This window comes from Pteropus medius, unplaced genomic scaffold (genome assembly GCF_902729225.1).
Source record: "Pteropus medius unplaced genomic scaffold, Ma_sr-lr_union100, whole genome shotgun sequence".
Classification (NCBI taxonomy): Eukaryota; Metazoa; Chordata; class Mammalia; order Chiroptera; family Pteropodidae; genus Pteropus; species Pteropus medius.
The window spans coordinates 427,664-452,060 of NW_024352949.1; the positions used below are offsets into that span (position 1 = coordinate 427,664).

The 24,397-nt window shown below is 35.7% G+C and overlaps 1 protein-coding gene across 4 annotated transcripts in view; it reads left to right on the forward strand.

Annotated features, from left to right (window-relative positions):
- Positions 1 to 24,397, forward strand: part of LOC120592711 (DNA repair-scaffolding protein-like) — a 318,688-nt gene that overhangs the window by 254,494 nt on the left and 39,797 nt on the right. For 2 of the 4 annotated variants that reach the window (XR_005650192.1, XM_039850438.1), the window contains 2 exons: positions 11,991 to 12,042; positions 13,684 to 14,842. The exons of 1 other annotated variant lie outside the window; for it this stretch is intronic. Coding sequence is in view for 2 of the 3 variants with exons in the window: in XM_039850438.1 (XP_039706372.1) it covers positions 11,991 to 12,006 (16 nt within the window). In the remaining variant the exon portion in view is untranslated. Of the gene's footprint in view, positions 1 to 11,990; positions 12,043 to 13,683; positions 14,843 to 24,397 lie in introns of those variants that run through there. One more of the 4 variants, XM_039850437.1, reaches the window with a different exon arrangement.

The following is a 24,397-nucleotide window of genomic DNA, read 5'->3' on the forward strand; positions in this document are numbered from 1 at the left end:
GTTTCTCTTGGGAGAAATACCTATTCAGGTCTTCTGCCCATTTTTTAAAATTAGAGTGTTTGCTTTTTTATAGTTGAGTTGTGTGAGTTCTTTATAAATTTGGGATATTAACCCTTCATCATATGTATCATAGCCAAATATCTTCTCTCATTTAGTAGATTGTCTTTTTGTTTTGTTGGTGATTTCCTTTGCTGTACAAAAACTTTTTAGTTTGATGTAGTCTCATTTGTTTATTTTTTCTTTTGTTTCCCTTGCCCAGAGAGATATATCAGAAAAAAGAATTACTAATAGCAGTATCAGAAAGATTACTGCCTGTTTTCTTCTAGAAGTATTATGATTTCGGGCCTTACAGTTAAGTCTTTAATCTATTTTGAGTATATTCTTGTATATACTATAAGATTATTCTTGTATATATTGTAAGAAGGTGGTCTGGTTTCATTTTTTTTGCATGTATCTGTCCAGTTTCCCTACACCATTTGTTAAAGGGACTGTCTTTACCCCATCATATGTTCTTGCCTCCTTTGTCATAGATTAAATGACCATATACACATGGATTTATTTCTGGGCTCTCTATTCTGTTCCATTGATCTGTGTGTCTGTTTTTATGCTGGTACATGCTGTTTTGATTACTATTGGCTTGTAGTATAGTTTGATACCACGTTGTGTGATAACCTCCAACTTTGTTCTTTTTTCTCAAGACTGCCAAGGCTGTTTGGGGTCTTTTATGGTTCCATCTGAATTTTAGGAATATTGTTTTAATTCTGTGAAAAATGTCATTGGTGTTTTGATAGGGATTGCATTGCATCTATAGATTTATTTGGCCAGTATGTCCATTTTAATGATGTTGGTTCTTTCTACCCATGAGCACAGTATATGCTTTCATTTATTTGTATCTTCAGTTTCTTTTCCAGTGCCTTAATTTTCTAAGAACAGATCTTTTACTTCCTCGGTTAATTTGATTCCTAGCTAATTTACTGTTTTTGTAATTGTACACTATTTATAATTCTGCAATTGTAAATCGGGATTGTTTTCTTAATTTCTTTTTCTGATAGTTCATCTTTGGTATATAAAAATGCAACTGACTTTTGAATATTAATTTTGTATCCTGCTACTTTACTGAATTCACTTACCAATTCTAACAGTTTTTTGGTAGAATCTTTAGAGTTCTTATATATAGTGTCATGTCATCTGCAAATAATGACAGTTTTACATCTTCCTTTTCAATTTAGATGCCCTTTTTTTTCTCTTTCTTGTTAATTACTATAGCTAAGACTTCCAGTAGTGTGTTGAACAGAAGTGGTGAAGGTGAACATCCTTGTCTTGTTTCTGATCTTAAGGAAAAATGCTTTTAGCTTTTTCCCATTGAACGTGATGTTAACTGTAGATTTGTTATATATGGCCTTTATTATGTTGAAGTATGTTCCCTCTCTTGCCACTTTGCTGAAAGTTTTTATCATAAATGAATGCTGGATTTTGTCAAATGCTTTTTCTGCATCTATTGATATGATTATATTATTTTTATACCTCAATTTGTTAATGTGGTGTATCACATTAATCGATTTGCAGATATTGTACCACTTGCATCCCAGGAATAAATCCTACTTGATCATGGCGTATGATGTTTTTAATGCATTGCTGAATTCGGTTTGCTAATATTTTGTTTAGTATTTTTGCATCAGTGTTCATCAGGAGTATCGGCCTATAGTTCTTTGTCTGGTTTTGGAATCAGGGCAATGCTGGCTTCATTAAATGAGCTTAGGAAGCTTCCCTCCTCTTGAATTTTTTTGAAATAGTTTGACCACAGGTATTAATTCTTCTTCAAATGTTTGGTGAAATTCTCCTATGAAGCCATCTGGTCCTGGACTTTTTTTTTTGAAGTTTTTTGATTACTGATTTGATTTTGTTGGTGGTAATTGATCAGTTCAGGTTTTCTGTTTCTTTTGGACTCTGTCTCCAGAGAAGGTATATTTATTAGAATGTATCCATTTCTTCCAGATTGTCCAATTCGTTGGCATACAGTTGCTTATAGTATTTTCTTATAATCCTTTGTTTTTCTGTGGAATCAGTTACTTCTTTTTCCCTTCTGATTTTATTTATTTGGGTCCTCTCACTTTTTTTCTTGATGAGTCTGATTAAAAGTTTATCGATTTTATTTATCTTTTCAAAGAATCAGCTCTTGGTTTCATTGATCTTTTGTATTGTTTTTCTAGTCTATTTTGTTTATTTTTGCTCTCATTTTACTTCTTTCCTTCTATTCACTTTGGTTTTTGTTTGCTGTGTTTTTTTCTAGTTCTTTTAAGTGTAAGGTTAGTTTGTTTATAATTAAGGTTACTTTGTTTTTTTCTTTTTCTTGAGGTAGACCTGTATTGCTATGAATTTCCCTCATAGGACTGCTTTTGCTTTGCCCCACAGATTTTGAGTGTTTTCATTTTCCTTTGTCTCAAGTTATCTTTTGATTTCTTCCTTGATCTCATTGTTAACCCATTCCTTGTTTAGTAGCATGTAGCCTCTATCTGTTGGTGTACTTTCTAGTTCTTTTCTTGTAGTTGATTTCTAGTTTTATGCCATTGTGGTTGAAAAAGATACTTGATATGATTTCTGTCTTCTTAAATTTATTGAGGCTTGTTATGTGGCCTAACATGTGGTCTATCCTGGAAAGTATTCCATGTGCACTTGAGAAGAATGTATATTCTGTTGCTTTGGGGTGAAATACTCTGAAAATATCAATTAAATCCATCTGGTCTAGTGAATCATTTAATGCTGCTGTTTCCTTGTTGATTTTCTGTCTGGAAAAATATGTCCATTGGTGTCAATGGAGTGTTAAAGTCTCATACTATGATTGTATTACTATCTATCTCTCCCTTTATGTTGGTTAATAATTGCTTTGTATATGTAGATGCTCCTATGTTAAGTGTGTATGTGTTTACTGGGGTTATATTCTCTTGATGTATAGGTCCCTTATTCATTATATAATATGCTTCTTTGTCTCTTATTATAGCCTTTATTTTAAACTCTACTTTGTCTGATGTAAATATCGCTACCCCAGCTTTTTTTTAAATTTCCATTTAAAAATGAAATATCTTTTTCCACCTCTACTTTCAGTCTGTGTGTGTCATTTGAACTAAAGTCAGTCTCTTGTAGACAGCATATGTATTGTTTTTGTTTTCTTATCCATTTCGCTACCTTATGTCTTTTGACTGGTGCATTTAATCCATTTACATTTAAAGTGATTATTGATAAGTACATTGTTATTGCCATCTGATTTTTTTTAATTGACTATAATGTCAATGTGTGGATACTATCAAAATGTCAAGAATTAACTGTGACATTCAATGTTGAAATAATGAGGACAAATGTTACGTGTCTTCTCATCAAGGCTGGAAGAAGAAATCTTTCTCACTCACTCTCCCTCTCTCTCGCCCCCTTCCCTCCCTTTCTCCATCCTTCTCTCTCTGACAGTGACAAGCCAAAGGGAAGCACATTGTTAACCAGCTTATCTAACACTTCTTTTGTATCATTCCACTAATGAGCAACAAACAGTAATTGACATGCATTCCATGTCGAATAATTGGGGCCAGCAGTTTCTTATCAAAGCAACCTGGATTAAATATACTCTCCTGTGATTAACATTATAATATTCAAATTATAAATTATAATGGTACACCAGAACATTATTGAAAACTAGCTTTCTAAAAAAAAAATTAATAATATAAAACAATGCCTAAATCATGGATTGCAATAAATATTTCTTGTCTTTATAAACCTTTCTATACAGTCTTTAGGAAGATATTTTATATTCTGGCTATAAAAACAAGACCATATTTTTTTTTAATATCACTTCAGGCACATCTGAAAGCCTGTGGTGGTTTCTGGGTTTTTCATTGCTGCCCCAGAAAGAGTATCATGACCAGGTCAAGACTTGAATGTTCACCATAGCAACTTAAACTAACATTTATGTTCAACCAGTCCATAGTCTGCGACCTACTCCATTACCTTCTCCATAAGAGAGAGGCATAATGATAAGAAGAATATATTTTATATCTATAATTGAATAATTGCTATGTCCTTACCTAGCTGGTATATTCAGTCTCAAAGTGTTTATTTATTTTAGCATTTTGGTAATCACAGAATATTTTCTAAACTCGAACCTTATCTAGCTAATTAAAGAAAATATTTTTGTTGACCACTACTAGATTTTTAGAACAGACCTCTCTTTTCCTTTAGTAACTGTCAATATCAGAAATTCTAGCTATTTTACCAAACAAAGAAACAAACAAAAAACTTAAAGTGGAGGAGTAAACACCTTAGAGCCATCTATGCAGGAGAGTAGATAAATGCTTGATTTGAAAATTGTTGACTGATAGAAAATTGTTTTGGTAAAACTAAGCACAGGAAATATGAAGTGTATATAACATATTGTTTGCCTGATGCATGTATTTATGGCCCATTGCATTTATATGTAGCTATGGATGGAAACTCTTACAGAGTTTATGACCATCATATTATTTCTGGAAAATGGATTGATTTCATCCAAATGACAAGGTATATGTTTGCATTAGAGTTGGCTGAGAAAGTGTCTTATAGTTTTCGTGTTGCTTCTAAAAGATTGTACCACCTAGGCTTACTCTCTCTCCTGTTAAGCAGATTCACACACCTGCAGAGGCTCAGGAACCACTTCAGAGATTCATTTACTAACTATCTATCGGAATACACTAGGAAAGTAAACAATTTGCAACTGGCTTTTTCTTTTTTTTTTTCTTAAAGGATACGCAAGTTACTACAGAGGTGTATTTATGTGGCTTTTATTGCCTGTTCTTTCCAGTCTGTCAATGGCTGATTTGATAGGATTTAGTAAGCAAATAGCACTGATTAGTCGAGAAAACATATAGTGTTCTAGACTGCAGGCATTATCCCAGCTTCAAATAATTATATGTTGGTGCTTATCCAGGAGACTGAGAAAATATAGATAGGTCAATGAAAAATTAAAATATTTATTGGAAAAATTATTAAAATATTTGCACTAGTGGAGAATTGAGCACCATAGTTTTCAGAAATAGAGAACATTAAATGATATAACCATATTTCAAATACACGGTTTTGCCATGACCCAAGTGACAAAGAAGGTTTAGTGACAAATCTAGAACTATAACCCATTTTTCTCAGCTGAGAATATTAGTGTTTATTCTCTCTGAACTTTCAACTCTTGTGAATTCCTTTTTTTCAGTCACCAGACCATATCATTACTTATTCTATATCTTGTACATTATATCAATGTATTTAATTCGTATTATTGTTGAGTGTTACCTTCCTGGCTCTTCTAATGTATCTTCTGACTCACTGATCTCAATTTAAAACTAAATGGAAAATTATACCTTGCATATGGCTTTTGTACTTTATTTCTCAAACCATTTCTGCATGTGTTATCTCATTTGATTCTTGTAGAAATGCTGGCTATCAACAGGGTTCATTTGTACACTACAGAATCCAGTCTAGGTCGTATAAACAGTCAGAACATGTTAGGATGCTGCTCACCTGGAAGTGACACAGGCAGGAAAGAAGCCAAGAAATAATTTCAACATAAATGCTGTTGTACTGCATGTCATTAACACATTCCATGTCAACATACCCCTCTTATATTTCCATACAACAGAAGCAGCAACAAGCTTACACCTGTCACAATACAGCTCTCCCTTATAGAAATAACAAAGCCCTTTCTTTCTCCCTAAAGGGCATATCTAAAATCTCCTCAGTTTATGCAGTTAGCTCCACAAGTACAGGCCCTCCTCTTTTAGTTTAGGTACTGTTCTAGCTGGGAGTTCTATAATTCTGTAATCTCTGGAGTGAATTGCATGGTTAATATCACCAACATATCCTATGTGACAGGGGTCCCCAACCCCGGGGCCTCGGACCAGTACTGGTCTGTGGTCTGTTAGGAACCGGGCTGCACAGCAGGAAGTGAGTGGCAGGTGAGCAAATGAAGCTTCATGTGTATTTGCAGCCACTCCCCAGCGCTAGCATCACTGCCTCAGCTCCACCTCAGATCAGCAGGCATTAGATTCTTTTAGGAGCACCAGTCCCTGGTACCAAAAAGGTTGGGGACACAAAATGATTTAACATGCATAAATATATATGTGATACACTGGGGAAAGGAAAAATATGCATATCTATTAGAGTTATCATTTCTACAAGCAGTTACTACCTATTCTTTATTGCTTTTTTCTTTTCCCCTCTTTAATTCCCCTCAACCCCTACTTCTACCCCTGACCTAAGGATGTTGCTATTTCCCCTTAAGAACCGTACCTCTGCAGGTGGGGCATCTCCTCCCACACGCTGGGGGTGTGCACCTGGGGCCTGGTGTGCACCCGGGGCGCGAACCCAGGACCTTCTGCGTGTAAAGCAGACATGCTAACCACTACACTATGGAGCCACCGCCCATGTTGTGTCTGCTCTAACATAGTCAAAATTTTGTTACTTGGTATATTGAACTACACGTACAGTATTGCTGGGAGAGCATGGCAGACAGAGAAGGCAAAATCAAACCTAAGTAAATGTATATTCTAGTGAAGATAAATTGTTACTGTGTCCTGCTAGAAGAAGTTCACTATAATTAATCTGCTACTGTGTGTCAGGCCGATCCCTCAGGATTGAATATTGTACTTGGCAAGTTGAATACTCAGTAGTGTTAGTGGACAGGTTAGCAGTGGTGAGAGGCAGTCATTCTCAACTGGTGAGAGTTTGCCTTTGCCACCGTGATCACTTTGTTTAAGATCCCATTGAACAAGCTCTGGATTAATGTGGAAAGAGTTAAACAAGCAATTATAGGGTGATTTATCGTGTCCTCCTGGTTTTTGAGAGTCTCCGCTTCACTAGTAGGAATTCAGGTGGGACACAAATATTTTTTTTCATTCTTTATTCAAGAAATTCATCCACACACCTCTTGCCCAACTCTTGTTGCCAGTTCTTCAGTATTCTACTTCTATATTCGTGATCATTCATCTAAACTTCGGTACTTCATGAATCTGTTTGGCTCATACTGCAAGTTGTCTTTGCTCCTGGGTCAAGTGAATCATGAAGTGTGCCCTCAAAGAGTAATCTCAACCATATAGCTAAGAAGTTATGATGATTCATGAGTCAGTGTGATCTATACTTCATGCCATCTCTCCTGGGCAAATTGTACCTAAGGTGCACCACATGAGGCTCTAGTTATCTATTGGTGCCTTCTCTGAAGGGAACCGTAAAGCTATAATAGTCTATTTCCAGCCACTATCCTATATCATACAGTCGATTTGAAAACCAGGCTTGAATTTTTCCTCTTCAGATCATTTGTTATACAGACTTTTGCAAGAAGCCATTGTACGGGTGGCGGGAAGGATGGCAGGTGCAGCAGGAGTAGGTAAAGCAAGAGTATAAGCTAAGTATAAATTTACTTAGTTTCACGTGCTGTTCACACCTGAATATACTACATGTGCAACTTTCACGTGACACAATATTCCTAGACAGGTTTATCTTTGTAGCCAGCTGAATCAGTCAGTACCCAGTTCATGATAGGTCCCATGGCCATCTAGTATCCTATGTTTGAGGTTTCAGCATTATTTAAAATGATCAGGTGTTCTGTCTCCCTTAGGAGCCAGTAGCAAGCCAAGACTTGTTGATTGAAAGGAAAATAGTCATTTGCTGAGTAAAGCATGGCTTAGCCACCAAATTTTAGGTTCTTCCACTATTTTATTTTGGCTCCAAGTCAGCCATAGGTATTTTCATTGGTCACAGAGGCCATGGGCATAGTTGCTTGTGTTGTATTGTGGACTGTGTGGAGAGCTTTCAGCTCTACTTAATGCTAGCAGCTTTATAGGTTATTCAGTAAATAGATTGGAGTTGTATACGAAAAGGTAGCATGTGTTGCCTCCAAACTCCAATGAGATCTAAGCATCTGTGCCTCTTTTTTGGTGGTAGTGGCTGAAAAGTGCAACATTTTTTCACTTTGGAGGGAAAATCTCAACATGCTCCAGATCATTGTATGAACAAAAAATTTTACTCAGGTAGCAGGCTCATGATTTTTTTCCCTATAGCACATATTTGTCTTACCAGGGTATTCTAGGGTACCTGTCACTTCATGCTAACAAATCTTATCGGTATGATGCCATCTTGTCCTATCAGATGGTAAGATGATAAAGGTTCCTGCAGACTGAGCTATGGCATAGAACCAGAGTTGACATAATACTAAGGCAACATGGTGAAAGTATGCTGCTTCCCTGACAAGTAGCTTTCTGTTTTTTCTGCTATTGGGATAGAAATACACACACACGCACACACATACTTATTTGTCAGATCAGTAGCTGTACACTAGATCAGGGAATATGTTGATTTACTCTAGTAGAATTCACATCTGGATCACCTGCTGCAACTGGAATTGCTCACTGATTAAGATTGTGATAATCCATTGTCATTCTCAAAGATCTGTCTCCTGTATAGGCTTGCCACACACAAAAGGAGATGTGATAGGAATCACTACCCTGCGTCCTCCAAGTTTCTGATGGTGACATTTAGCTTTGCGATTACCCCAAAAGATGCAGTGGGTTTTTGTTTTGTTTTTGGTTTGCTATTTTGGCAGAGAAGAGAAGCTTAGGGATTTTTCTTTAGCTCTTCTAACCACATCAGTTCTCATTATGTGGATCAAGGTGCAAATGTGGAAATTCTGCCCGTTTCTGAGTATATATTCCATTGATAAACTCAGAATCTGGGCAGATAATTTTAAGACAAACTCCATTTGTGGTTGTTACCTACAAAGCTTTCAACTTGACCAGCAGAACACAGAGGTATTGAGCCCTTAGGTATCAACATTAGCTCGGGGCAATGTCCAATAAATCCCGAGAGATTCGGTTATTTCTTTCTCTGGTGCACAGGTATCTTCAGAAGTAGCTACAAATCCTTTGGGAAAGGGTAGAAGGAAGAGTAAGATTACATGATTATGATATTATTGAGGGGTTCTTCCTTAAAGGACCCAACTTTTCCTTCAGTTGGGGATCTAGGACTGCTGACTGTCTTGGGTTAGGACCTAGAAGAAAGGCCATGGACACTGTTATGCTTGATCAGACAAGGCCTCTGTCACTTAACCTATAGATCAGATGGGAGTTTCTTGAGCTTCTTAGCTGCTCTAGTCCTAGAAACCCCCTCATTAACTGCTCGCCACCAAATAGTCCTACAGTTCAAACCATTACTTTGGTCTTCCCGCTTATTATGTTTACTGTGCCCTCTTGCCTCTGGACACTTAGCTCTGCTGCCTCAGCTTTTCCTTACCCTCATTGATATCAGCCCATTTCAAGGGCAGAATCTGCCATACTCACCTTTCTGTCCATGGCTTCCTGGGAAGTATAGTTAAGAGGTGAATAAGCAAGATACATGGTAAATCTCACTAAGTCTTTATGTTTTTATTCTATATTTTACTGAGACATTTCTGGCATCTAGATATTTTGATTTCTATTCCAGGGCACTTTTACCATGCAGAGGTACCGTTTACAGACATTTTGGCAACTATGTTGAATTCTCAGTTTTATATGTTGGATACATTTATTACTAACATTACGATACCTAAGGAACAAAAGCTAGTCAAGTAACTTCTCAGAGTACTCTTATGTCTATCTATTTTCTTATTTTCTCTTAGATAACCTCGTGGTTAATATTAGTAGGACTAGATTCTTCCTGATGAGGAAACAGATTCAGAAAAGGTAATTAACTTTTCTGGAGGCAGAACCATAGAACATGTGTCCCCTGAATTCTTATCTTGTGCTCCTTCTTTACCATACAGCACCTTAGGGGCATGTGGATTTGCGTATACGTATTTGTGTACACATATAATATTGAGCATGTACACACATGCCATGCCTCTATCCAGGAACTACAATTTATAGTCATATTAGATGTTGATTGTTCCTAAAAAGTATATAAATTATTAAGAAGCTCAAATATGACAATGGCTTTTTGTTTGGATGAATTAAAGTGCTTTTTCATAATACCTATCATTGTTACTTAGGATTGTAATATTTTTTCTAAAAATTCTCACCACAAAAATTGTTCAAAACCCAACTCATGAAGGAATCTTCAGTCTCATTATTAATCAGAAAAACATAAATTAAAGTTATCTTGACAAATTACTATATGCCAACTATATGTCTAGCTATTTGTGTATATACATATGAATGCTGACAGTTACATATAATGAATACATGGAAACTTCTAATGGTCTTTTAAATGAGTAAAGTTGTTTGAAAATCAGTATGGCGGTACATAGCAAATTTGGCAGTTGTAAGAAATTCATACTCAATTTAGTTATCCATGCCTGCCTGCATATTTATTCTGAAGATATTATTTAGCAGAAACAAAAAAAATTATGTGCATAAAACATTTTTGTAACAGACTTCCTCCTAACCTCCCCAAGAAACATTTTCCAGTTTTAGAGTTTCATAAAGTATAGATTGTAATATAACATGGGAAAATATTTGATACAGTGTGTGCAAAAAAATGGTACAAAAATGTTTACAAATATTCTTGTTGACAAACTCTAGGAAGTTACAAATGAAATCGTATGTAAGAGGATTATGTGTATGTTTGTATTTTCTTTGTAATATTTATACCTTCAGTCTACCTCTATATAATATTTTTCTTTAGAGAAAATGCATCTAGTAATTTCTTAACATTTCTAAACGTCCTTGAATGTTTCTGTTGCTGATCTTACTCTATTTACATACTAATGCCTAAGGTGATGATCTGCTGATGATTGTTGTTAAATCATTTTTTCCTTATTTTTCCCCCCAAGAAAGAAACAGTTTTGAAGATTAACAGTAAATATGCCTTAAAAATCCAGCTCTGTTCCTCCCCCCGCCCTTTTTTTTTATTATCCATCTTTAAAGCATAACATGAGGGAGTTCTTAGTATGATTTAGTGCAGGCCTCAGCTGTTATCTTAGTTGAGGGGTTTTGCTGGAGGCTGGAGTTTCCCCACAGTCCTGACCACGGAGAAGTGGAATGTGGTGCTGACGTCACAGCCGCTCCTGGGAATGTTTTGCATTCCTCTTCCTGGCAGTGGTCAGGTGGCTTCCAGCAAGAAGGAAGGACAACAGCTTCCAAAGAAGAAAAAAAAAGAGGAGGAAAAGAACAGTTTATAATCAAACTATTGTGGAGGAGGCACTTTTATTCTGAGCCAAAATTGAAATTAGAAGCATATGTCTTTCATTCTGATGCTGCACGAATGTTAAATACATTTATTAATGACTGTAATCACTGAGCTATTTGGCTTTTTACTGAACTTAAATTTTGAAACTCTCTTTAAGAATATGGAAAAACAATTTCTTATAGCTGACATTTTAACTACAAAAAGCAGCTTTCTGAGTATAAAATGAGGAAAAGGCACACTGATGCATGGATACTGTAATATACAGGCTGTTTTGAGGTCTGTTAATTTTCTAAAATGTTGCTTCTGTAACCTAAAATTTCTGTAACCTGTTAATGTATTTTTTGCTAATCAAATAACTTCATTAATTGAGGGAAAATATATATTCTATTAAAATATCTGCTGCAGAAGTCTTTTTCTCAAAATATTCGCATTTCCATTTTTATTTCTATATATTACATCACCAGCCAAGCCAAACATTCAAAACAAAACTTAGCAAACTCTTGATAGACAGATTTTGCCAAAGTCAAGCAACTCTGCAATAATGTGTACGACAGGACATTGGACAGTAATTGAGTTAATTTTAATTAATTTTTGTTTTCCTTCGAATTCATATATAACCAAATCAATATATGATTTAGAAAATCACAATTTGTGTGTCTGTGTGTTTTGAAATAAAATATTCCTTTTTTTAATGGATGCCTTTCAGTAGATTTTCACTTACTTTGATGTAATAGCAGTTACATTAACAGTTCTCCAGTTTAAATAAAATGTGTTTGAATATTTCCTGTTATACATTGAAATGGAAAGTTGGCTTCCTGTTGTAGGTCATGTTGCTGGTAAGGAATTTCCAGAAATGTGGAGAAGTGCTGACTCATAGTAAGTATATAATGGACTGTTCCAGCTACAGTAGGGCTTGAGGGGTTTTCTGAGCTCTTGGCTGCAGCAAGCAAAATATACCACTATAGTGTACTATTTTATTTTAGACATAAGGGTCGGGGTAGAGGAGAGACTGTTGCTTGCAATAAGATCCTTGCTTATAGCTTTCAAATTTGTAAGAGTTCCAGAGTGAGATATGTGTCTACATTTGTGTTTTTATACAGCCTATTATTAGGATTTGGGAAACAGGTTGTTTTTGTTAGAGTCACCTATGGTTGTTCTCTTCTGCCCCACAGGTGAACCCCATGGCCCCTCAGTCTGGGATAGTGACTAGCTGTGAGCTCTAGACTATGTCAGAAATGGTGGTTCTTGCATTTAGGGGATTGGTCCAGGAAAAGGTCTATGGTATTGCATCTTTTATGTCTGTGATTAAAAGTCCCTGAATCTAATAGTAACAGTTTACTAAAACCTTTAAATATTAGCTGATAATAGTTAAGAGAAAAACTGGAATTTGTTGTCTTTAACTTGCCTGGCTCTGTCCTGAATATTTTACATTTGTTAAATTGAAGTTAGTGGTTGAGATTTCTTTTTCATTCATTTGGAATGGAAATGACTGCTAGATTTTGGGGAGAGGAGCTTTCTATAACAAAAATTCACCTTATAAATACATCTCTGGTCTTATAAAGTTAATATATTCCAAACATATTCATGTATCAATTCCACAGACACTTACTGAATAACTAACTGCTCTGTGCCAGGCCAGTGCTGAGTGCTAAGAACATGAAGATGTGCTCTTTATTCTCTATTTGAAGGGAATGAGGGGCTGGAACAGCAGAGCAGAGAATTTATGTCCATAAATATGTATAGCATTCCTTTATAGTTACCATGGTAGAAATCTAAGAGAACAGTGAAGCATAAAGGAGGGAGATCCTTAAATTGGTGCTAAATTCTGTGGGATTGGTTTCTTTGATATGATTCCAAAGCTTTCAGAGCTGATGTTGAAAGTAATTTGGGTAGGTAATGCTAAGAAAACAATTTAATGAGGGAGATATGTGACAGTGATAATCACACTGCTCAAAAGAGAAATTTAATAAACAAATATAAATTACATACTATAAATTATATCTTTATCTACACACATAATGGCTCACAAACAGCATGCTGGGTTTCACTGGCAGTTATGACTGCTTTTCAAAGATGTCATCATGCTCCTCATTTCTAAGGTCTACCTTTCTCAAACATACCTAAAGAATTTGAATGGCTATTTGTTAACAAGTAGTCATAGAATCATAGAACACTATTTTAAAACTATGTCTTGATATTTTGAAGTTTGACAAAAGGAAGAACACACTTCCTTCTTTTGAACACAACTCCATGCTTTGGGAAGTGGCACACTGCTGTAGAGGCTTGACCTGCACCTTAGAAAATCACTAGCTGTAATTGTCTAGTATGTTCTCCAACAATAAGCACAAAATCATTTAACTTTCATGTTTATCAGTGTTGTCTTATGCTAAAAGATGAAGAAATCATTGACCTATTTTGTGGGGTGCTCATGAGGAATAATTAACTGAATGAAACTCATATTTCAAAATATGTGGTATCATTCTCTACCTTTTTAACTATGTGTTCTCTAAACAATAGCAAAGAAGAACCTTGTCAACGTCTGCCTGATATTCTACATGAAAACCAAATGAGTATCAATGGGTAGTAGCCAACAGCTCTGATGTCTGCTCATGTAAGAAAAACTGAAAGTGATGAAGGAGCACTTAGGGGCTATCACACTGTACCCAAAGGATGCTTGGGAAGGGTCATAATCCCTTTGGGTGGGTAATTTATAAAGCTCAGGGCCAGAATTACCACATATATGTTTCTATAAAAGTACTTAACAGGGCTTTATTTATATATATTTATGTGCTTGTTGTCTATTTTTCTCAATTTATGAAATTCTAGATATTAAAGCATCTAAAACTTTTTCTATGCATATCTCATTAGCTTAGATATTTAACGTTTGTTGACTAAATAAATGAAGTTGCTCTACTTTGAGGCAAAAATACATTCTTTACTCTGTAAACTTACACACAACACTGTCCATGATATGCTTTTTAAACTATGGTAAAATATCCATAACAAAATTTACCATTTTAATATTTCTAGGTATATTTATTGGCATGAAGTGCATTCAAAACGTGGTGCAAACATCGCTACTCTCCATTTCCAGAACTTTTTCATCATCCCCTAACTGAAACTCTGTACCCATTAACCAATAACTCCTCATTCTCACTCTTCACTCCTTTACCCTCAGTTGCTGGTCACCTCTGTTATACTTTCTATCTATATAACTCTGCACTTTCTAATAATTTATATAAGTGGGGTCATATAGTATTTGTGTCTGGCTTGTTTCACTTGGCATAATGTCCTCAAGTTTCATCCATGTTTTAGCATGTAGCAGAATTTCATTCCTTTTAAGGCTGAATACATATACCATTGTATGTATGTACCACATTTTGTTTATCCATTCACCTGTTGATGGACATTTGGATTGCTTCCACCTTCTGACTATTATAAATAATGCTGGTATGAACATTAGTTTACAGGTATCTGTTTGAATCTCTGCTTTCAATTTGGGTATATACCCATAGGTGGAAATGCTAAATCATATGGTAATTCTATGATTAATTTTTTGAGGAACCTCCAAGCTGTTTTTCATGCTAGCTGTACCATTTACATTCATGAGGGTTCCAATTTCTAGAGTCTCAGTTTCTCAATATCCTCACTAACACTTGATTATTTTCTTTTTTTTTTTAAATAGCCATCCTTATGGGTGTGAAGTGTTTTTTCATCATGGTTTTGGATTTGCATTTCCTCAATGACTAGTGATGTTGAGCATTTGATACACTTGAATTCTGAAATATCCCCTGTAAGCAGTCATTATTACCTACAAAATATGTCTGTGACAGAGATGCAAGGTGTTCCTCATTAACCCTTCTTTACTTCAATACCAGCCCTCCCTTTGCCCACAAACTCTAGTAGTTTGGTGTGATTTGTGCATCTGTGACAGAGGGATAGCCTTGGAGGACCACTGCTCTCAGAGAGCTCAGAGAAAGAGAATGGGTTTTCCTCTAATTAACTAATCCTTCTACAGCTTATTCTTTTGCTATATATTTGTATCATATCCATTAGGCATCCAAAATGATTATGTTCATTTACACTAATGTTAGTTTTCTTAGAAAAACCAAGTTTTTTGCCTAAAGCTATATATTATATGGGCATTAAATAATTGGAAAAGAAAAGGTTGTGAATTTACTATACAGTGAAGACATCTTGAAATCATGAAGTCAGTGAGATGTCTGAGTATTTCTCTGCTCGTAATTTTATAGTTTCATTATTTATATTTAATTCTTTAATACATTTAAATATGTTTTGGTGTATAAAATGAGATAGGGATCAACTTTAATGTTTTTCCAAATAATTTTATCAGCTTTACTTCCTAAGTAATTTCTCCCACTGACTTTAAGTGTTTCTCTTACCGTATACTATATTATATACTTCATAGGATTTATTTCTTTTCTCTGTATTCTCTTTTATTGTGTGGACAGTCTGTAAACCTTGCCCTAAATTAGTGCCTGGCTTCTTGTATGTATCAATTTAAAAAAAATATGCTTGATTGGGGGAAATGATTTTTTAAAAAATTTAAAACAAGGTATATGATTAGTTTCACAGACAAACTAAACTAGTTAATAAATGCAAAGTCTGACAGATTTTTTAATTTTACCTCTATTATTTTAGGTTCTTGTACTCCTCAGTATAGCCCAATTCATGTGGAATCTTGGAAGTAGGATAAGGGTTAGCTACCAAAGTATAACCTGAACTTTATTACAAATAATATAGTCTTGTTGCCTGGACTTCGAATATGGAGTACCAGTTACTTAATTCTGTTAGCTTTCTTTGTTTCTTAGTTTTCCTGAAAAATTCTAAAAAGAAATTTTAGAGTAACATGCCTCTTATAACGCAGAAACTAATGTTTTATAAGTACTGTATTGATCAACTAGCTAATCCTTGACTTGCTAATAACCAATTTAACATATATAAGCTCCGTGGATGGCATGGACCTGTTCAGTTCATCTTTTTACTTCCTATCAAAACTAGTACACATTCTGAGTGTTTGATGTGAATTGAACAAAACTTGAACTATTGTATTTTATGCTTGTGTCATGCCAGCTCCAAGAAGTCTGTCTCAAGAGTGTTTGGTTTGTTCATTTTATAATTTAACTTTGAGAATATTTGTACCCTGGATTTTTTATTTATGGTCTCTTAGCTGATTCCCACTTCTCTCAATCTAAACTTTGGCAGCCCAAGACAGTGTGTTAAAGATAGCATGAAAATTCTTGATTTGTTCCTTTAAAAAGAAGCTAATTATCTTCAATGCTTTGTGTAGATTATTTCCTTTAATCCCTAATGCAAGCATAAGAGAACTTTATTATGTTAAAGTTGGTTAGGGAAACTGAAGTCAGAGAGAATAAACAATTTGCTAAATATCCCACCACTAGTGGGGTCACAGAGCTGTGTGATACTGGGCATGTCTGACTCCAGAATGGTGTTCTAGTTAACTGGCTTCAGAAAAGAACCCTATCTTTGTCATAAACTGTTTTAGTGTTTAGCATACAGGTGACCTAGGAATGTCTAGTTTTCTTGAGTCTCTAGTAGTCTGTTGATGACCCTGAGGAAATTTAAGCAAACAGGATGAGGCTCAAAGAATTTTCTAGGTACATGGCTGCAGAACCGTGGCCTTCTTTTTGTGGGTGCAGCTTTACTTTGTCCATATAAATGTGGACAAGGTCTTGCTCTGAAGAAAAGTGAAAAAAAAAAAAAGTCTTCACTTCTTCAGAGGGAAATGTGTATGTAGCGTTACAAGAATAAATATTATATCCAAATCATCTACCAGGAGAGAGGGTCCTAAAAGGGGTGTCAAATCAGAGACAAAAAATGGATAGAATCCATTTAGGCATTAGAAGCCTGACTTGTTTCTAGGAAGACTGGCTCCAAGGAAAGATTAAGGATAACATTCAGTTTTACTGTAGAGATTTGATTGAAGTTGCTTTGACTAATAAGCTAAGAATAACTATGTTTCACATATCTTTCTTTCCTTACTACCTTATTACTTTCTCCTTAAGAACAAATAATTAAAACCAGAAATTTCTGTCAGGTATAATGGAATGCATGTTGCTGTAAATGGAGAAAATACAGAACCTGTAAGGAGGGTTTTGGAAAAAATGACAATATGGTTTTGTTGTTCTTTTAGAAGAGAGATCCATTTCGTATTTGGAAGCATTCCAGTTAGTTTTTGTAGATGGAAATCAATTGAATCAGCAAGATAGGGCAATATTTTGTATTAATGAAGGATGTTTCTAGTTCTTAGAAATGTATGAGCAGGAGAACAAGAATTTTAGTACTAAAAGGATCTTCCTGTCCCTGCCCTGCTCCGTTGTTTTAGATTAAGTATGTACTCTGTCTCTCTGGTTTCTGCAACATCCGTAATATGTGACTATATTTACCCACATGTGCTTCCCCTTGCATGGTCTCTTTCCTCAAATTTGTGAAAAAAGTAGTTAAAGCTCATTTATTTTCCCATTTGGTTGTCAGCAGCAGGAAAAGCTGCTGAAGGAGTGGTCAGAGCCAGAGTGAAATGTGAGGGCCTGTGAGCTTAAAGGGAAAGAGGAAGTTTCTGCTGTTCCTGGCTACCAGAGAATGACCTTAAGCTGAACACTCTCCTGCCTCTACCATTTGCAGAGGTTGTAGGGTTCAAATGTGTTTATATCAAAAATCACAAAATATCACTGTGTCTTGCTCTTTTTAAAAAGACAACTAAAAGGAGATATTGAATTTTTAAAATGTGGTTTTAAAATCGATCTTAATATTATATTTTAATCTTAAAAAGTGTTTTATTTACTGGATGTTCTTGTTTCGGATAGTTTTTTTTTTTCTTCAGCCAATAATATTCTGTTTCTGAGAAAGCCCTCTGTAGCATATTATTTGTGAAATCTACAATAACCTAATGATGTTTCTGCCACATTGTTTTAAAAACAATATATAAAATAAATAGTTTTTTTAAAGCAAATTTTCCTTTCAGAATTTAAACCTTAGTACTATTTAGCTGTAGTTTCACCTAAATTTCATTTTGTGTGTGTCCTAGTATTTTATTGAAAACCAAGTTTGTCTTATTTGACCCTGACCAGATTAGATTGAGGTCTTTAGTAGGACGATGGCCACAGATGTCAGTTCTGTGACCAAATAAAGACCGGTGTGGACTGAGAACCTGACTTGGGAGCAAGGCACATTCCCACTGCTCACAGAAGTTTGAAGATTGTGTGTGCTGTGGGGAAAAGACCAACTGATTACAGAGGTTTAAAAAGTGTAACTTAAACACTTGAACTATTTAGAAATTACTCAGTATAGTCACCAATTTAAATAAATTATGTAGAGTCTAGATCAATACAGGTGCAGTCCCAGAGAGCTATTGTCCTTTTGACTTCAGTGCTAATTTTCCATGTTGGTTAGTGATACACATTACATTTGATTTCTGATATAAATCAAATTGCATCTAGGTTTGCCACTCGTTCTCTTTATTGTGTATATAGCCTAAAGATGCCTCTCAAATTTCTCTTTTAATAGTGATAACAGCATGAGCAGGCTTCTCAATAAGAAGTGCTAATTTCCTCAGGAAAACAGAAGTATGGTATACATCATTTCATAACCTAATTTCTCTGGAGTTAAAATTTTAGTATTCAAGAGCAGTTATGAAGTCTTTGCACAGAACTGCGGGCCCCTCTGTTTTCCTGTCTTTGGGTAAGGAGATGGTATCTTTGTTTACATCCCCATGAGAAATCACAATGATGGCTGGACTGAGTGTCATGAAATTTCAGGCATGGCTCTCTGTTATTGGTTTAATTCACAATCCTGAATTCCCAGCACTGAAAGTTATTTTAGGGATCAGTTCATTGGTATTGACACCTGAGTAGGAGTACCAAATAAAGAAAGAGCACTCAAGTAAATGTGAATTTCAGGTAAACTACAGGGTATATTTACATTAAGAAGTTATTCATCTGAAATTCACATTAACTGGTTGTCCTATATTTGGTAAATCTGGCAACTCTACACCAAAGAATTCATATAAAATAATATCATTGTGGGGACGAGAAATATTTCCCCCTTCTTATTCCTCACATAAACCTCTTAGGTTTGGATGCCTTCACTTCATAATTATTTTGTCTCTGCTCTCTTCCCATACATCCAAATTAAAATGTTTGTAACTGACATTGTTTCAGTGCCTGACAGCAATCCTTGTGGGCTTCTAGAAACACAAGATAATTTGGTAAGGTCTAGCCATGGGCAGCAGAGGGGTGAGGCCCTGACCCCTTCTGATACCTTTTCCCCTATCCTTCTCCCTATTCACCCCTCCCTCCCGTCCCCCCAACTGGAACCATGGACTCAGCATTAACATTTGTCCCTTCTCATAGTGACATCCCAGGCCAGCTACAGGCATGTAAACCTGGCACGTTTCAGGGAGTGCTTGGGCCAAAGTAGGTGACTATCCTCATTCTCTCCAGATCTCAGAAGAGTTCTCATTTGAAGTTATTGAAATGACCTAGAGAACAGGTTGGGGGTTGATAGTGCGTGGTGTAAGAGAGTGGTCAGAGGTTGGAAGGAGGTGGGAGAATTAAGTATTTTTAGTATCTTCTGAAACTTTAACAATCAGTATCCAAAGGAGAAAGAGCAGAGCTAACAATCCCTACCAAGGGTGCTGGTTGTGGGGATTCAGACATTTCCTCCACAACGTTGCTAATATTTGATAATAAAATTTAGTCTTTTGTGTGGACGTTTTACAGAGGAAGCTTTTCTTTCCAAAGGACTTCATTAAAGGTGTACAGCCCACACTATGAATTAAGGATGACACACCCTGTTTTGAATTGCATTTCCTGATAGTTCTGATTGGAGGCATTCTTCCCGGACTAGGGTGAATTCGGTTCCAGTGTTTGCTTGTAAAATTGAATCCAGTCATTGTATTTGCAGTTTGGCTTCCTGCCTGGTATTAAAGTACAGAGCAAATTTCAGCAAGTTACTCCCTGATTCTATGTCCTCCATAAAGAGCAGGGAAAGGAGAGGGGAAAACCCAAAGGGTGACTGAGTTCATTTACTTACCATGCCAGAGGGCAGCTGTTTGTTGCTGTGCTATCACATGATTCTGTGGAGAATCCTGATATTCCAGTTACCAGAATAGGAGAGAGCCTTTAAAAAAAATTAGTCTCTCTTTATGGTTCTAGCTTTAACAGTAGCTGCTTAATAAATGCACTTCTACTTTGCTAACAAATATAGGTGAAAAATAGGAGACTTTATGTTTCTTCCTCTTTTCAAAGTTTTGTTTAAAGAAAGAACTTCTTTAAGGAACAGTCACAAGGCAAGACTGTGACACTGCTGACTGGTCCAACCTGACTGTGCCCACTGATTTGTCCTGGAGGTAGCCCCATATCAGACAAGCTGCCTTCTGGATTTGTGGGTAAGATCTGCAAGTCTCACCTTTCTCCCTGGAATCATAGGATATATGATTCAATGTGCTCATTATAACTCCAAGCACCCTATGATGACACCTGACAAAACTTGGAAGATTGTGTATGAGAAAGGATTGTTTCTTAATTAAATATGAGGGGATCCAGAAGGATACAATGGCACCAGCCTGGGTGTCCATAGGAATAATGTATTTAGAGTCATTCCCCAGAGTTCTACTTGCCTCTTAATTTGGAAAAAAAGACAGAAAAGACGGATTGCCCATTCAGTGGCTGTATGTAGGGTCTGTTTCTTCACACTGAAGTAGTACTACAGAGTATTGAAATAAGGAGTGTTGAAATGACGCCTGAGGTTCAGTGTCAACCATATTGGTGACGCTGCAACATGTGTATCACTTGCTGCCCTGATTTGGTTATTTAATTCTAGTCTGGCCCATTGGACTAAAGCCAGATTACCTTTTCTTCAGACTTAGTTTTATATAATTGGAAGAAATTCGAATGTTTAATTGAATAAATATCAAGAAATTTTTAGTTTATTATTAACAAAGAAATAGGAGTCCTGCTAACTTGCTACTATGCTAGGTGCTAAGAAAAAAATGAGAACATTTAAGACACAGATTTTGGTCATGAAAATTACAGTCTTCTTTTGGATGGGAGCCTTAAAAACCAGCACATGAATGAAAATAAAATATTGAGTTCTGCTTGCATTTTTTGTGGAGATGGTACATTCAGCTGCCTGGTGTTCAGAAGAACCAACTGTGCAGAAACGAAGAAATGGTTGACAAGATTCACAAAGCTAGTTGCAGGTTAACTGAACGTCCAGGAATGCTAACAAGACTGTGATTAAAGGGCCAAAGTGAAGCAATCAAAAACAGGAGTTCTGACTTCCCGTTTCTGGCCTGATATGTAAGGAACTTGGAAGTCATCACTGCTATTTTCACAACAAGAAAAAAGCTGAACAAACAAAATCAACAAATCTTTTAGATCCAGTAGAGTTTTGAGGTCATAGGGCACACTACTGCCCCCCTCCCCCCAATTGGAGAGACAGACAAGAGGATGCAGAGTATCACAGCTTCTTGGAGCAGAAGCCAAAGAGTAAGAACATCCACTAGAACCAGTACCAAAGTAGAAAAACTTTAACTGTAATAGACAAATTCCTGGATACTCAGTGTGGACAAGCTTGAGAGTTAAAAAATCCAAGAGGCCCCAGTCTTGGCGAGGTGGGGGCACATACTTTTGTGAGCTTTACCTCCAGGAGCCCTACCAGTTCTCACAGTGAAAATCAGAGAAAAATTTTCTCATGCTTCCAGGAGGGGAAGGAAAAAGTAGCCATTTTGAATTATGCCACAGCATTCCATTCTTAACAGGGCCTGCCCTGAGGAAAAGCTGTTTAACCAGAGCCTAACGTATGGTTTTATCAGTGCCCAACTCAACTTAAGGGAAGGGTAATACCCAATTCCAGGTGGCTAGTTTTACTGTCTCACCTAAGGAGGAAAAAGGCTAAGAAGCAGTTGTGAAGGTCACAAAGTCACAGTCCAGAGGCATAGTCTCACTAGAAGACTGAAACCGAATCATAGGGCTTTGAGAACACTTCCCCTCTCCCCACAACCTTACCGCCACATCAGTAGGTCTGTATAATAGCAGAGGAATAAAACTGAAAGAACTGTATGTCTCACCTTATTTAAGAAAAAGTCTATAGAAAGTAAAGAGTAAACAGACAAAAACATGGACACCAGAAAAAATTTTCGCTCTTGACAACTACAGATACAGCAACTAGTAAAGATAGAGTAACTCGTAGCCTGATAAACATAAAACCTCATACAAAAAGCCTATATTCCTCAGTTCCTTTGACCCAGTATATCATATCTGGCTTTCAACAAAAAATTACAAGACATTATAAAGCCAAAAATTATAGTTTGAAGAAAAACAGTGCAAGCAATAGAACCAGACTTAGATATTACAGAGATGTTGGAATTAATCAGACAAATTTAAAGCAACTGTAGTTAATATGCTAGGGACTCTAAAGGAAAAAGTGGACAACATGCAAAACAGATGGGTACTATAAGCAGAGAGATGGAAACTCTAAGAAAGGATCAAAAGGAAATGCTAATAATTAAAAAACATAAAAATAACAAATGAAGAATGCCTTTTATGGGCTCATCAGTAGAGTGGACATAGCCAAGGAAAGAATCAGCGAGCCAAGATGTGAAAAACAACCTAATTGTCCATTGATAGATGAATGAATAAAGAAAGAGGCGTTATATATATAAAATGGAATACTATTCAACGATACAAGAATGAAATCCTGACTTTTGCAACAACATAGATAGATGTATCTTGAAGGAACTATGGTAAGTGAAATAAGTCAGACAGAGAAAGACAAAGACCATATGATCTCACTTATATGTGGAACCTTAAAAAAAAAAGAAGCAAGACATAACTGTTCATTTCTGTTCTTGTCTCTATCATTCCCACTGCTCGTTGAGTTTATTTTGCTCTTTTTGTAGGTTATTGAGGAAGAAGCTTAGATTATTGATTTGAAACTTTTCTCATGCATGCATTTACTGCTATAAAATTCCCTCTCAACGCTGCTTTAAGTGTATCCCACCAAATTTGATGTGTAGTATTTTCATTTTCATTCAGTAGAGTGCATTTTTTCAATTTCCTTTGAAACTTCCTATTTGACTCAAGGAATTTTTAGAAGTATGTTATTTAGTTGCCAGATGTTTGGAGATTTTTCTATTAATTTTCTATTAAAAGACAAGAAATAGTTTTTGCCTAAAACTGAGTAGTTAATATTATAAAGTACAGACTCATGACACATGAAGTAGATTAATTAAAATTAATAATCAAATATATAGTGATTAGATTTGCTGTGCACAATAACAAAGAGGAATAAAATAGAATAAATAGTTAATGTTTCATGCTATCAGTTTTAGTAAAAATATAAAAATGATAAAAAGGGCTGATTGAAATTATTTTAAGAAACAACTGGAAATATTCTGTATATTTAAATACTCTACCCTTTGTGTTTAAAAATACATTACCCAGGTTAAATTTCAAATGCATATGTTCCATTATTTTGATCATTCAGAAATACCAGGCTCCTATCTTCTAGCTCTTGGTCTAGAAAACAGGGTATAACTTCCACCACCCCACCCCGCCAATCTTAGGTAGTCATGATCTAATCTATAGTGCTTATAAGTAAACAAATGGTATAATCGGTTCCATTTTTATTATCTTTTATCTCTGCTTTGCTTTGACTTTCTCCCACTCTGCAGGCAGGATAATTATTTTATAGCCCTAAAGCACAGATTTCAGAAGAAGTTGTATATTTATTCTTAGGAATAAAAAATAGAAAATGTGTTAGAAATGAATCTAGCCATAGCACTCCATTATGTAAAATAACCATTCCAGGATAAGAATGACTTTCTGAAGGAACTGAGAAAAATTCATTTCAACAGATATCTGTTGGTACTCACCATGTACCTAGCTAGTATTTACTGCATACTATATGAGGTTTAAAAAAAAAAAAAGATATAATTCCAGCCCTTCACATCACTAAAATCTCATTGAGGAAATAGGCACATTCTACAGAAGGAACTGGGGAGACAGACTTGCCTGTAATGATGTGGTCTAATAACTTTTCATTTGGTTCATCAACAATTTAGTAATATGATAAGAACTTTTTAAAATTCTGTACTGCTGACAATATAATTGGACTCAGATCCTTCCTGTGTACATGCCATTTTAATGGAGGTGATAATAGTTGGGATTGGTAGTCGGGTTATATTTAT